Source organism: Pseudopodoces humilis, chromosome 3, assembly GCF_049639895.1.
Source record: "Pseudopodoces humilis isolate 2021_Gansu_Grassland_sample_001 chromosome 3, ASM4963989v1, whole genome shotgun sequence".
In the NCBI taxonomy this organism is placed as follows: domain Eukaryota; kingdom Metazoa; phylum Chordata; class Aves; order Passeriformes; family Paridae; genus Pseudopodoces; species Pseudopodoces humilis.
This window is the reverse complement of record NC_142202.1, coordinates 90,835,860-90,850,797: the sequence shown is the minus strand read 5'-3', so window position 1 is coordinate 90,850,797 and position 14,938 is coordinate 90,835,860. Positions and strand designations below refer to the sequence as shown.

The following is a 14,938-nucleotide window of genomic DNA, read 5'->3' as shown; positions in this document are numbered from 1 at the left end:
TAAGCAATTCACTCATCCCAAGTACATTACAACCTTCCCAATATAAGTGACTTCCTCTGCAAGATATGCCACTGCCTGCCTGACTTCCTGGCCTAACAAGTAACACCTCAAAGATAAAAAAATCACCGTTAAGAATAATGACCAACTATTTATTAGTCATGACAGATGACAGGGTGTCTGCTGTGGAGGGCTGGCTGAAATCTCTAGAGAAACAAGACCCATGCTGGATGTTCTCACCCTTTCAGAGATGGTAGGACAGGTTGAAGGTAGAATGGGAGGAAGGAGTATGTGCAAGGATGTGAACAAGAACCCCTTTAATATCTTAACAGAAAGGATCGTTGGACATAAGCTGTTTATAAAGATGTTCTTCCTCTTGGGAATAGCATAAGGAGAGGAGTAACAGCTTTAGGCGACTCCCAAGTGAAAAAAACCCCTGTTAGATACCTTAAAAAACATCTGAAAGGCAGAAGCAAGTTGTATGTTTTTGGCCTTATCTAACTGCAGAATAAAAAATAGCTTTGCAAAACCACTGTAGAAACTCCTTGCACTAAAAGCCATTTTAAAAGATCACTTGATTAAAGGACTACAATATCTGGTATGACTAAATGCTGCTCAGAACTGTGAACAGGAAGCTAATTTTAAAAGCTTCAATAAAGATTATCACTTAAATGATCTACCTTTCCCCAATGCTATTTCTTTCATGCCTCATTTTCCCCCTAAATTAGCTTTTAAAATACTCAGTCAGACTAGGTAATTATTTTTGACCTTCTGAGACAGAATTATTGCTGCAATTTAGGGGAAAAATGTACATCTAGTTATATCATAATATACAGACCTGGAACTATCTCCTGTATTAGAGATAAACCAATAGCATGCTGCCACAGCAAGGGCAGGGCAGCCATGCACATCAGCAGCAGGCCTAGGCACTTTCCCTACCCAAGCAATAAAGGGAAGGCAGCCATGGAAGGACTCCTCTCCTGGCTGCAGGGCTCTGCAGTGGACACCAGTTTAAAAGTAGTACCTTGCTAAAGGACCAGCTGTGCCCCAGAGCAAGCTTTGCACCAAGCCACTTTCAGGCCACTGAGGGAAAGACTGTGTGGCCTTGCAAGTGCCCGCCAGTCCCTTAGACAGAAGACCACATTGTGCTGTGATCATGTTAAGAGCTTACAGATGTTTTCACACAGTTCTCATAGTTCAAGGAAGTGTTAGGAATAGAAGGAAAATAACATTGTTTATATTGTAATTAATCCAAACAATGTCCATCATTAATGCTGCACTCCATAAGCTTCTTCCTAGTAAGGGCTGGCATAGTGAATCCACAGAGCTTTTCCTGCAAGTGGTACAGGTTCACCACCTAGAGTGTAAAGCAACCAAAGGTGTGTCCATGGATCCCACCTCTCTAAAGGAGAATGCCATCAGTGTGGCTATGAGCAGTGGCTTGAGCTCAACCTTGTACCCCTTTGTTTAAAAAAGAATGTATTATTGTATGCCAGGAATTGTAACACTCTCACAATCACAAATGACATAAGCAAAGCAACATTTGTAGGAAATGTCAGCATCTTTTATCATATAAATAGCTAGTATAGTCACAAAAATAATTTCATTCCCCACTTTCCAGAAGGAACTAATTGGTAAAAAGCTGCTACAGCTGCCCACAAACTGCTGCTGCTGCCCACAAACCTTACTCAGTGCAACATACATGTAAATAATCTTTTTCCCCAATTATCCAGCTGTTCTTTTGCCTGGAACCATTATTTCTTGCACCCACAATACTTTCATCACATGCCGGAAGGCTTCAGAAAACAAAACCAAGAGATCACTCTGAAACATGACCACAAATGGCTCCATTATCCACGGGTATACAGCCCCAGGGAGCTGCTTCCCTGCCACCACAAAAGTGATAAGGAAGGGTCAGAAATTTCCAGGAGTGCATTTAAGTTCTTGCTCACACAATTTTTGTGGTCTGTTCCCTGGATGGCCAGCATTTCCCCTTGCACTACAGTACAGCAGGTCTGAGACTTGCCCAGAAATAGAGCGGTGGCTCCTCTGTCAACACAGCCTTGAGACAACCTTTCCTTTCTTGCCTGCTGTCTCCAGAAGTCCTTCATCTTCAGGCTGGCAGGAGTCCAGGCCTGCTGATGGCACTGCTGATGAACAATCACAGGCAAATCTTCTCTCAAGAAATTAACATGTGCAGAAAAGGCCAATTATAACCATTTGCACTTGAGTAAACCACGTCATGTGGTTTCTAAACAGCACAAAAAGACAGTTCCTTCATAAGCTAATTAAAATGGTACTCAAACTCAACGTTAAGTCCCTCAGTTCAGGGGAAAAACCTGAAGCTCAAGGTTGCATTTGTGCTGAAACAACCCACACTTTCCTCCCCTGCAATGAAGTTTTCTTTTTTCCTATTGATTCAGTTTTGTAATTCTGTTACTGAATTCCTTGAAATGCCATGGCATATGCTATTTTATCAATTTTGCTGCCAAAATAAGGCAGAACTCTTAACGCCAGTCTGAGTGGGTGGAGGAGAGGTGTTACTGGGAGGATTTTGGTTTTTTCTCATGATAAAACTAAAGTCTGAGACTAACTGGAGAGGGGCAGATAGGAGACCTAGCACTGCATCATGCTGTCAAGGCGTGATGGGTTTACAAGGTTCAAAACAGAGCTAGATCAACAAGGTTCAAAACAGAGCTAGATCAGAATGAAGAGAAACAGAAGGTCATGTCTGATCAAAGCAAGCAAATGCCTGCACAGATAGGGAATTTTATCTTTACATGAACGCAGTTACTCTAAAGCAGAGACAAGGGCTTTAGGAGGGTGGAGAAAGAAAGGGGAGAAGAAAGAGCAGCCTAGCTGCCACCCATGGCTCATGTGACACAGTATCTTTCACAGAGTCCCCTGCTTCCTAAAACTTTTCCTACAGCATATGCAACACCCCACTCATCAGGAAAATCTAAGACTTTTCCCAGGCAGATTCAGTAGGGAATTAATTTTTTCAGAAGATGCTGAAAAAAGACAGCAAAGAAATCGATTAAGAAAGTGAGCCTTCATCATTGACCAGTTTTCTCTAATGAAAGCCCAGGTGGTCCAGATCACTTGGCCAGTTTTGCTAATAAACACCCTGAAATAACATAGGTCTGTGTGCTGTATAACGGGGTAGCTGGCACTCTCCCCTCTTTGCTAAATCACCCAGCTGAGACTCAAGCAGAGAGGCACCGGCCCTACTCAGTGTTCACAAGACACCTTGTGATCCCAGCACAGAGCAGCAGCACAGGGGGATGCAGTGCTGCCTCTGCTGCTCCAGCTGCTCCTGCAGCCCCTCCAGACACGGCCATGCCAGCCAGCAAGTGATCAGCCCATATCCTATAACCCCTGCCAGTCCCTGATAGGCACCTTCACCACACAAGATGACTCCCTTTGAAGCCCCTGCCTGAGGCATAAGAATGTTATTTCTACTTAAAGTTCAAGCACTGTAGATTTTTACTGAATAAAAATATGTTTGTCCCCAAAGAACATACTGTCCTCCTGAAGTATGTGATAAATTAGCCTAGAGAAACCTCTCCAGCTCCCCTAGATCTGTCTTGCCTGTTATATTGTCAGGGACAAGTGCAATCCACTTCTCTGCAAGCACCAAAACCCAGCCAAATCATTAAATATCCCAATAAAAAGGTATAGCAAGCACAGACAGAAACTATTAGGAATACCACATAACAGGTCTAAAATTTCTAGCGATATTAGACCAAAGTGCACAATACCTAGAGTTACACAAATGCTGTGATGCCAAATTCCCCCATGATATTTCTTACAATAATTCAGACATAAAGGTTGGAAAACCAAGTAGGTCATCCTTTTCATCCCAGTTGGGAGGATGCCTCACTTTAACATCTTGTTTTGGTCACATAATATGCAAACTGAGCTGTGATGCTATGAATCATGACCTGAATCACCATAGCTATAATTCAGGAAAAACTTCAAAGTAGGGTTTCAGGTGTACTGTACACAAGCTATTAAAGCAACTTATTTTCAGACAGGCTACTAAACGAGTTCATAACTGGTGACATGTTATGATTTTCCACACAGTAGGACTGAAAAATTTTCATCCAACTGAAACTCAAAATGTCAACAAGGAGAAAAACGGAGTTACACAAGTTTTCTGAATGTTGTTCCTCATCATTCTAGCTTAAAAACAAGTAAGTGTACTATAAATTGCTACTGATATATGGCTAGTCCTTCAAAGGAAAATTTCCAGGACTGATAGACACAACCAAGGGTATCACGTGCACCAATGGGGGTAATTGTGCAGGTACTTGAGATAGAGAACATACCTGGAGATGCAAGAACCCATTTTTTCCCTATGCCCTTTGGCTGTCTCCCTGCAAACACCAAATACTGTGGTATTATGTCAGCATGGCTTTCTGCTTTGTTGCATTTTAATGGGATCAGTCCCTTGTTGCAGAGCATCACTTGCCCTCACATCCAGCTTGTAAGTGCTGCCAACCACATTTCATTGCCACCATCATGTGTTTAATGATCTCCATAAATGCTCTAGCTTTATGTATGTCCATTTACAAGGAGAAGGTCTATTTACAATACCAATGAACAGTTCCATAAGGATAGTATTAGATTAAGAACAACACTCATTTTCATGTAAAACATTTCATTATATTGGAACAAGGGATCTTAATATTCACTGTATTTTAGTTATGTTGTTGCTCCACGATATAACAGCTATTTATCTGGTTACAAGTATGAGGACTAGTTCAGCATATAATGAACAGTCCTCCCTTGGTAACCAATTTACTGTTAGCAGGGAAAAGGCATTTATAGGATCAACAGTTTAGGCATTTTCTCTTGTTTAAATTTACCAGCAAGTTTTGTAACACAGCAGAATGTTACAGTAATTTTGAAACTATGAGTTTTATTCCAAGTGTTCAAAGAAGAAAGATTGACTATCCTGGGAGTTTTATCCACACTTGGTACAACTGAAGAAAAGTCTGCAGTTGTCAACTGTCAATAACATAACTGAAGGTTAAAACAATAGATCACTATATAACTGTAAATATTACCTGCAAAAAATAATACAGATGGACATTGATGCCAACATCAACACTACATTTAGACAAATTAAACTGATCAACACACACCTTTTCTGGATTATAACATCCTTACAAGGAGGTTAGAAATGTAAGCACATCAAGAACACAAGTAGCTCCAAGTACCTACTGAATCCAAAACTGCTTCCAACTGAACAATTAAGTATCAAATCTCTTAATAACCCAACACAGTAATTTTTGAGTAGACAATTCACTATACAAGAGAAATAACATTGAATTTAAATCACTTCATCTCTAAACACCTTGTAAAACACTACAGAATTAACTACAAACTTAAAGGAGAATTGCAGCTTATATACACCTCTAAGCTCATGCAGAGGTAAAAAAAAATAAAAATTAGTAGTTTTAGCCCTAGGTTGTATTTGAAAAGACTGTAGTGAAAGAATTTAAAAGAGGATGTTGAAAAATGAAATATCTTGTTACAGAAAGACAAAATACTTTAGTTTAAAAGTGTGCCAGAATATTCTGTACATTAAAGTAAAAGAGTAATTTTCTGACCACAACATTATTTACACTACCATAGTTCTTAATTTTCACTTGAACAAAAACATACAGTATTGAGTAAAAGCAGCTAAAGAGCTCTCTGGGAAGTGGAAAACTTTACACTGCCTATATCTTTGGGTTTTTATGAAAGGAAATAAATTCACAGAAAGTTCAGTTCAGTGAGAAATATATTTGTACGTTTAGATTTTAAGCTCAAAGAAACAGATGAATCACAATGCCACTGTTTCAGCAACTTTTTTTTTTCCAAGCCAAACTAAGAGGATGCAAAAGAACGTATAGGAAGCTTACGGAAATAGACGCAAGGAGTGTGTGCATGATTAAACACAAGTAAATAAACCATTTTACCCTGCAGATAAAGCCAGTTTTGCTACAAAGTATTTTCTACAGTCCACCAGCTCAATCACATCAAGCAAGGAGAACTTACTAAAGGAGAGCCAAGTTCAAGCTGAAAGATCAGGCCTTCACTTGCACTGAGCAAAGCACATTTGAAACACTGCTAAACAAGGTCAGCAGGGATGTTTAAGGCAGGGCTTGTTTCACACCATCCTTAGAGGTAACACTACAATTAGGGTTTTCTTCCCAGAGAAGCGACATTGAAAATGGTCGCACCACTTCTGCAGATGCTTCCCGAATTCAGAAGCACTCTGCTCAGAGATTATTTTCAACATGAGGCAATGTAATTAAAACAGACACTGCAAAACTGACCAACCTTTTTTCTCTTACCTCATAAAACATATACAGGGAAAGCAGTGTAAGTCCAAGGTTGTAGATCACTAGAATACCCCTGCATGAGAACGGCTGCCTATTCCGCATGTACTTTGGCCCTAGCCAGACGATGAGTAAGTACAAGGCTGAGAAGATAAAGGTAGGTGTGTAGTTCTCCAGAAGAAGCCATCCTTTTACTCTGGGGTCTGGGAAACAAACAAACAAAAACAATCAAACACTTAGATCTTGTAAGGAGAAGAATTCAACATATCTAAAAATAGCTGTACCCAAAATGCTTCCAGAGCTGGAATATCAAAGAAAAACGAAGTACGTGCAGCAAGCCCTCTTACTAAGGGCCACATTGCTCATTACAAGCAACAACATTTTATTTACATATTTAAGAAAGCAGAAGTAATTATTTTCCTAAGGCAAAAATATTCTTATTACTTCTTAAGTTATTTTTTTTAAATACCCATTACCATTCAGAATGTCACCCACTTGAATACCACAGATACAATTATAAAGAAAAGCTTCAACAAAACTCTCCCCTTTACTTTCTCAAACCAACCCTTCCCAATGGTACACATCTTATTTCCTAGAGTCAGCAACCCTAGGAGTGAATCAGGTACCTTTGTAGTTATAGTTAATAGTTATTTTTCAGTCAATAGTAACACAATTAGATCATATATGTGCTATTGGAAAGAATTAAATTTTGGACTCCTTGTATGAGCAAGGACAAGTATGGAACACAGAGCAGTCAGTTCCGCCTGAGTAACCAGCTGGCAATGCATCAACTTCTCAGGAAAAGCACATAAACCACTCTGAATCAGAATTTTAGGGGACTACTTGGAACATTAGTGTGATCCTTGTGAACCACAACTGTGTTGTCCATACCTGGCAACAGCACAGTGTCTCTCTCATCTCACTAAAGTCAAACCAAAGTACTGAAACCAAGTTAACCAAAATATAAATGAACAATTCAAGTATTGCTGTCATTCACAGTCTTGACTTAATTTTAAAGGAGTCAAACATGGATCCTGAATGTAAGAAATGAAGCCTTAAAACTGTAGGTTGGAAAGTAGGTAGGCAAGCCAAGGAATTGTTCGGATTTGCCACCTTTATGGTTCATGATTTTTCTTATACAGCAAATAGAGACCATATGCCAGCACATGCAATAGTTGTATCAGAACATCCAGGCTAATTTAAACACGCTTAGAATGAAGAAGGAGGCAACAAGGGCACTGAGATAAAAGCACTAATAAAAGCAAACAGAAAACACACTTGGAAGAATCAGAGGCTTGTTCCACCTCCTGCAGACTTTCTCCCGTGAAGAAGGGGCACCATCACTGGATCTTGAGTGGGACAGAGAAAAGGCGTTACTGAAGCAGTCAGAAGAAAAAAGCACATGCCACTGAGCAGCACTGCTCTGCATACTCTGTGCAGGATGCAGTCATGTAATCCGCCTGGTCAGAACCAAGTGGAAGGGGACCATCCTACCCAAGCCCACAGCATAAGGCCACCATTTGTCCTGGTTCCACAACCTCTCACTTCCTCACACTGACCATGACTGCAGTTCTCCACCTGCAGAGGTTTTCCCTGGGCAAAATCTACCAAAACTGTTGCTTCTTCAAAAAAATAACGGTTTCAAAGAAGCAGTGTTTTCCAAAAACTACAGATATTTTTAGTGAAAAATTCCAGAGAAGTTCTACTTATGAAGGCAAGAGTATTTTTTATTTAATTAAATGAAAATTAAAGTGGCTTTTTTTAGAATAAAAGCTATTACTAAATTAAAAAGAAAGAAAAAAGTAGCAAAGATCTGAATAAGGTAAGTCAACCACTAAGACAACATGAGCTTAACTGATAGTAAGAGGAATGACCTCTTCAGGTCAAAAGATCAGAAGCATTGAATAGATTCTTGTTTATTACACTGTCAGACATTTTGATGCTTTGCAGATCCTAAAGAAAGTTGTCACCTGTCAATGTCAAGTTAGAGGAAAAATGTTACTTATGTTCTAGTAAGATCAGTTTTATTTATGTGTTAACTTAAGAGAAATCTTACCTCTGGGTCCAAGCCAAACATCGAAGTAGCTATTGATTGTTTTATCCATATGTTCCATTCTACAACCTACTGAAATGGAAAGAAAAGGAGAAAGTTAGTTCTTCTGCTCATGAAAATAGCTTAACCATGAACACATTCTGTTAGGGTTAACAAAAAAATACTAGTATGCAAGAATTATAGCAAACATAATGGACTTTCTCAGAATATATTAAGTACATAAAGCTTATTCCAGTCTTAGAGAGTCACTGGTGTATGAGCTACATTTCCCACTGAAGTACTTAATCATAGTTATAGATGCACACAAGCTTAAAATAATGAGTTCAGATTAACCTGAAGTTCTGCTTAATTCTGTATTTTGTACATGCAAATAAAAGCTGGCATCTTGAAAGATCCCTCAATGAGAAGGAGGACTGGACTTGAGAAAGCCAGCAACATCGAAATTTTCAGATAAAGACTATGAAGCTATTTTAACAAAGGGTCTCAAATAACTAGCAAGGTTAGCTAGGGAGGAGGGAATGAGGAAAAAAATAAAAACTGGCTCTGCTATCGCCTGCAGATAGGTGACCGATTACAGCTCTGATTAACAGCCCATAAAACCAAAAGATCAACAGTCACGGCTGCAGAGTCCGGGGAGAAAATGCAGCATCTCATGGCATGAGCATCTCCAGTTCCAGAAACTGCTTACTGGTAAGACATTACCAGATAAAATTCATCCAACATCAGTACAGTGATTCAAATGTCATCTGTCAGCTCCTCACATGGCCACTATTTATTGGTAGCACCTGGTCTGTACATGGAGGCACCCATGTTATAGTACCTCACTACACAAAGGAGGAAAAGCAGGAAACAAGCATCTACAATGTCCATGAGCACAGACAACTGCGCACAAAGCTGTTTCCAAGAGAAGAGGAAGTAATTTTCTTCTTGATTAAGAAAAAAAAAAAACAACAAAAAACCCCAACCCTTCCAATTTCCTCTTTTCTATCCAGAACTATACTGTATTTTCACTAACAGAATTTTATCCACTTCTAATAGAATGGTTTTCACTTTGTGGTGTTTCTCCTTTCCTTAAGTACTAATATTAACAAGTTTTAGCTATGAGAAAATAACATAAGTAACACATGCTGTCAGAATACCCACAGCACCAATTACACAAGCTTTTATGTAGTTATATGGCTAAGTAAAAAATGTTGGTTTGTTTTTGGTTTTTTTAGTACTACCAAAAGGAAATATCTCTCTGCCACCTGTGCAAATCCCATCTCTAGGGGATTTCTGTTTTATGCAAGTTAAATTAATCATATATCCTCTGGTTTTAGTCATCTGGGACTGAAACCTCAATTTCATCCAGGTCCAACAAGAAAATTCAAGCATGATCCAAACAATGCTTTCTCACCAGTCCCAAGCAGGACTGGGAGCCAGTGCTGGAAGGCCTTCAGGGGCTTTGACTTCCCATGGGACCAAGCAAATACAAGGGGCTTAGGTCATGCATTTCCATTCTGTGGTCTTCTATATAAGCCCATATCCCTGCAGTGCAGGGCCCCAGGCAGGAGACCGATAGGCTCTCTGAGGACTTCTGCCTGCACCACCACCCACTGTTCCCTGCGGGGCTCTCAGGGACACACAGAAGAGACTCTTCCTTCCGTGTCACACTGCTTGGGACTACAGAAAGCCACAGAAACATCACTGGAATCTGGTCACCAGGCACATACAAAAAGGCTTGATCAAAATAACCAGAAGTGTTAAAAGCACTTTGCAGCCCTGATTCATACTGGTTTTATTTTCTGACTTAAGAAGCCCAGATCAAGTAAGCAAACACTTTCAGAAGAAAGTGCATTTTTGGGGTTATGTTACCTCACCAGCTATTGTACTGTGAGCACTTGTGTGAATGGCCAGCACTGGCACACTGGTGTCCTAGGAATAAGGAAGTATAACCTGTGTCACCAGGAGCATGAACATCAGGAAGGCTGTGAGAAATGAGTATATAATTACAAGGAGAAAAAAAATATATTTAGAGAAAGCACCTTTTTTGGTCACCTCATCTTTTTTAAAAATTTGTCAGCTATTAAATATTGCCACAAAACCAAATCCCTGGTGGATGATTAATTTTGTTTGAGATTCCCACTTAATCAATTTATTGCTCTTTTGATCCAGTACTAATTGATCTAGTTATGCAGCACTGCATCAGCCAATAATCTGCATCTGACTTCAACTTCGCTTCTCACAGGCAAAGGCTTCAGATGGCAGAGACTGGTACAAAAATCAGTGGTTTGTTAAACTAAAATATCCAAAAAAGCTCAATCCAGAACTGACTTGCTACATATTTTGCTACATTTACTGGACACTAAAAATGCATTTATGTAAATGAAACAACTAAGAAACCAGTAACAAACTCTGCCTAGTTATAGTAAAGGCAGCAAGAAATGTAAGTCTACTTTGAATTCCTCCATGAAACTGGAAGAAAAACTCATTCCTCAAGAGGAGAAGGCTCTCTGCAGAGGTCTCAGCTTTTTCAGGCTGGTACCCCAAAGCAGCTTTTTTGTGCCAGCATTATCAGACAGCAGATTGTAAAAGACACAGCAAAGGAAAAACTACTCCTGGTGTCAATTTCCAGAATTTGCAGAAAAAGAAACGGTATCAAAAGGAACTCATTTGTGTAACAGAAAAACAGAAGGAAACAATCTGCTTTTGTTCCAGAAGGGGTCATGTGAAAATGCATCAAGTCTCCTGCCAACAGCCACACAACATTAAACACTGCTTCAACAGCAGCAACTACAAGGGTTCTTTTTAAATTAGAATAGTTTCCCAATTCAGAGAAACATCGACTCCCAGAAAAATTAAACCAGTGGCCATTCGAAACACTGTGATCGGCATTATTTCCTAATACTGAAAGTAAGCAAATTCTGCAGCTGACTGCATACATGAGCAGATCAGCAGCAATGCTCCTTTACCTACAAGTCATCCCACAGAAAGGCATACTATTCACAGAATCATGGAATGGTTTGGTTTGGAAGAGACCTTTGAAGCTTATCTATTCCAACTACCCCATCATCTTCCACTCAAGATGCTCAGACCCTCATCCAATCTGTGAAGTTCTTGTGCATGGGGCATGTACCATATACTCTATGACCAACCTGTTCCAGTGCTTCAACACCCTCAGTGAAAAAACTTCTTTCTTACATCTAGACTAAATCTTCTTTCTTTAATTTCAAAACCATTGCCCCTTGTCCTAACATTACAGTCCCTATTAAAAAGTTTGTATCCATTTACCTTATAGGCCCCTTCCAGGTATTGTAAGGCCACAGTAAGATCTCCCTGGAGCTTTCTCTTTTCCAGGCGGAGCAGCCCCAACTCCCTCAGTCTGTCTCCATAGGGAGAGGTGCTACAGCTCTCTAACCTCCTCTGGATCCACTCTAATATGCCCATGTCTTTCCTGTGCTGAGGATCCCAGAGCTAGATGCAGCACTGCAGGTGGGGTCTCACCAGAGCAGAGGGGCAGAATCCCCTCCCTCATCCTACTGGCCACACTCCTTTTGATGCAGCTCAATACACAATTTGCTTTCTGGGTTGCAAGTACATATTGCCAACTCTCCTCTACCAGCACCCCCAAGTCCTTCTCAGCAGGGCTGCTCTCAATCCCTTCATCTCCCAAACCATACTGATAGTTCTGGACTTCCCCAGCCCAAGTATAGGACTTTACATTTGGCCTTGTTGAACCTCATTGTGGCTCCCAAGGCTCACTTCTTGAGCCTGTCCAGGTCCCTTTGAATGGCACCCCAGGCATGTCAACCACACTACTCAGCTCGGTGCTGTTGGCAAATTTGCTGAGGGTGCACTCGATCCCAATGTCCATGTCACTCACTGATTGAGACATTAAACAGTACTGGTCCCACTATGGACCCCTGAGGGACACCACTTTGTCCATCAGGACTCTGAGTCACTGACCACTAACCTCTGGATGTGGTCATCCAACCAATTCCTTTTCCAGTGAACAATCCACCCATCAAATCCATGTCTCCAATTTAGAGAGAAGGATATTGTGGGGGACTGCGTCAAAGGCCTTGTAGAAAATGACCAATGACATCCATAGTATTCAGTACCTACAGTCAGGAAAAAAAAAAAGACCCAATTAGGTCAGACAATGCTTTTTAAAACATGTACCTCTGTATATACCAGTTATTTTTTCCTAACCTGCCTTTCTACAATGGAGAAAGAAATCATGGTTTTTGCCACCAGATTTTATCAGTGCAATAAGGCACTTGACCAGGGAAAATTGGATCAGAGTCTGGAAGCACTTAGGCTTACAATCTAGAAGACATTTTACTCCTTCAAGTCCACCTATATAATCCATTAAAAATCCCTATCTGATGCTTTACACAAACAAAATTACTGGAATTTAATTCTGCAACACAAACATAAGAAAGGGTAAACTTGCACCTTGCCCCAACAAGATCGAGCAACATCATTAAAATACTACTTTTTCAATAATCCTCTGGATTTTGATGGAGAGGTTTTTTTTGGACAGCCACAAATCATTTGGCATCCTGGGTTCATTTCTGGCACTATGAGCTGAGACAAACACCATGCTCCAGTAACCACCCATGTATTTGGGCAAAAGATGTGAAGCTCTGCCCTGCCACTCACTCCAGGCACAGATAGCCCCCAGTGCTTCTTGGTGTGACAATAAAAAATATAGTTCAAAGCCTACACAAAAACACGTTTTTCTTGTAGAATACATTTTAAAAATTTATTTAAAGAAAGTGTTTCATACAGGCTACCAGCATTGACAGCCTGCTCTTCTAATGCATATAACTACTCTCTGAGGAAATGGATACTACATACTGGAGATTTCAACCAGCTTCTGCCCTTCAAAGGAAATTCTCTCCTATGCTTTCCACAGAAAATGCATTCTAGAGGGTTTATGCTATGAAGTAATCTAAGAACGCTTCATCATATTTTGATGGTGTTTGTTGAATTTCTTCTTGGAGTAACTTTCCAGGTGTAAAGAAGATGCACAAAAATACAAAGGTTTGCTTTCTGTCCCATGGCACCCTTTCTAAGAAAATCAAACAACAGCAAAAAAAAAAAAAATTTAAGCCGAAAGCTCAAAGCACCGTGAGCCTGTTCCCTTTCAGAAGGATCCTCCAGTGCTCACCATGCTGCTGAAGAACTCCCTGAAACAGATCCCAGTTTTCACAGCTAAGTTCCTGAACTTGAGTTCCAACAAAATCCCCAAAATAGGCATCTAAATAATTGTTCTGGCTTCTGAGAAAAATATGCTGTCAAGCCTGGCTGCTCAGCCTTTTTGGAAAACAGCCACTTTCTCTGTTCTTAAATTAGGACTTCGAAGCCTAAATTTAGGCACTTGCTTTTGGAAGTCTTGATTTGTGTTTTCTCTTTAAAGTAATGTTTCCCAGTCCCTGCCACTGCAGAGGTGACTCCTCTTTTTCCTCGTCCAAAAGTACAAACTATCCCTCTTCCAAAAACCAATGATCACATTGCTGTTTGCTTTCGCAGATGTACTGGAATTGAAAACACTCGGCTGCTTGAGAACTGGAAGACAGCACTGATAATCAAAACTGTCAGCTGTTTTCTGTGCATTTGCCAAAGCTCCCCAGTTTCTTCTTTCTATTCCCCAAGCCTTAACCGCCCCTTGAACGTGTTCCCTTTGCCTTTCAACTTCCTGCCAACTCCGGATTACCCTTCACTTTCTGAATACACTCTTAGGTCCCAACCATGCTTAATGTTAGCAATAAGAAGGACTTCAATATGGACTACAGTTTATTCTGATCTGAAAGTGTAGGTATATTTATTTTACAGGAAACCAGCTGAAGCACGAGTGCTAGGATTTTGCATTTTAGTTTTGTTAAAATACAAGAAGCTTTTTAAACTTTATTTTGCATCTATCTTTAGCAAAGTGATTCAGATTTTTGGCCCCCTTGCATCAGCAGCAAGCCTTCCACCCTGCTGCTGATACATCAGGACCCACAATGCTGAGCTGTCACACTCACCAGCAGCACCAGCATAAGGAAGTTTAGAAATAAATCATTTGTATAAAATTCAGGGGAGCGTAACAAATGTGGAACAAAGGAGAGAAGCTAGTTTCAAACAGTTTAACCTCAGTGGGATTTCAAACCATTTGAAAATGCATGGGTAAAGGAAGACTTTGGGCAGGGGTATATATAGGGGGTAATATACAGAAGTAATGTTATGACATTACAAATTTATATATATATGTATGTATATTCATACATATTTTCATAACATTACTTCTCCTGTAATTTCATTCCCTCAAATCCTTCAGTAATGGTTACCTTATTACATAAGCAGAGATGTGGTAATACAGGTATTTTACAGAACAGAAATAAATACAAGAAAGGATACTGCAAAACAGAGTAACTAATTGCATTCACTACATAATACCTCATGAAATGAGAATCTAATTATCTTCAGATAGTTAAGACAAATAATAGGTCCTTGCAATTTTATTTACACCTTCAGCAGACCTAAAATAGCTCAAATTAAGATCTGGCTATCCTAGGAATAGAACACTCGC

The 14,938-nt window shown here is 40.0% G+C and overlaps 1 protein-coding gene across 5 annotated transcripts in view; it reads right to left on the bottom strand.

Annotated features, from left to right (window-relative positions):
* ELOVL5 (ELOVL fatty acid elongase 5) overlaps positions 1 to 14,938 on the bottom strand; it is a 39,529-nt gene that overhangs the window by 8,355 nt on the left and 16,236 nt on the right. For 3 of the 5 annotated variants that reach the window (XM_005518100.3, XM_088052791.1, XM_014263576.1), the window contains exons 2-3: positions 8,386 to 8,454; positions 6,345 to 6,532 (exon numbers count right to left, since the gene is read on the bottom strand). In XM_005518100.3, the coding sequence (XP_005518157.1) occupies positions 6,345 to 6,532; positions 8,386 to 8,443 (246 nt within the window). In that variant the 5' untranslated portion in view covers positions 8,444 to 8,454. Of the gene's footprint in view, positions 1 to 6,344; positions 6,533 to 8,385; positions 8,455 to 12,334; positions 12,478 to 14,938 lie in introns of those variants that run through there. The other 2 variants (XM_014263575.2, XM_088052792.1) reach the window with 2 other exon arrangements.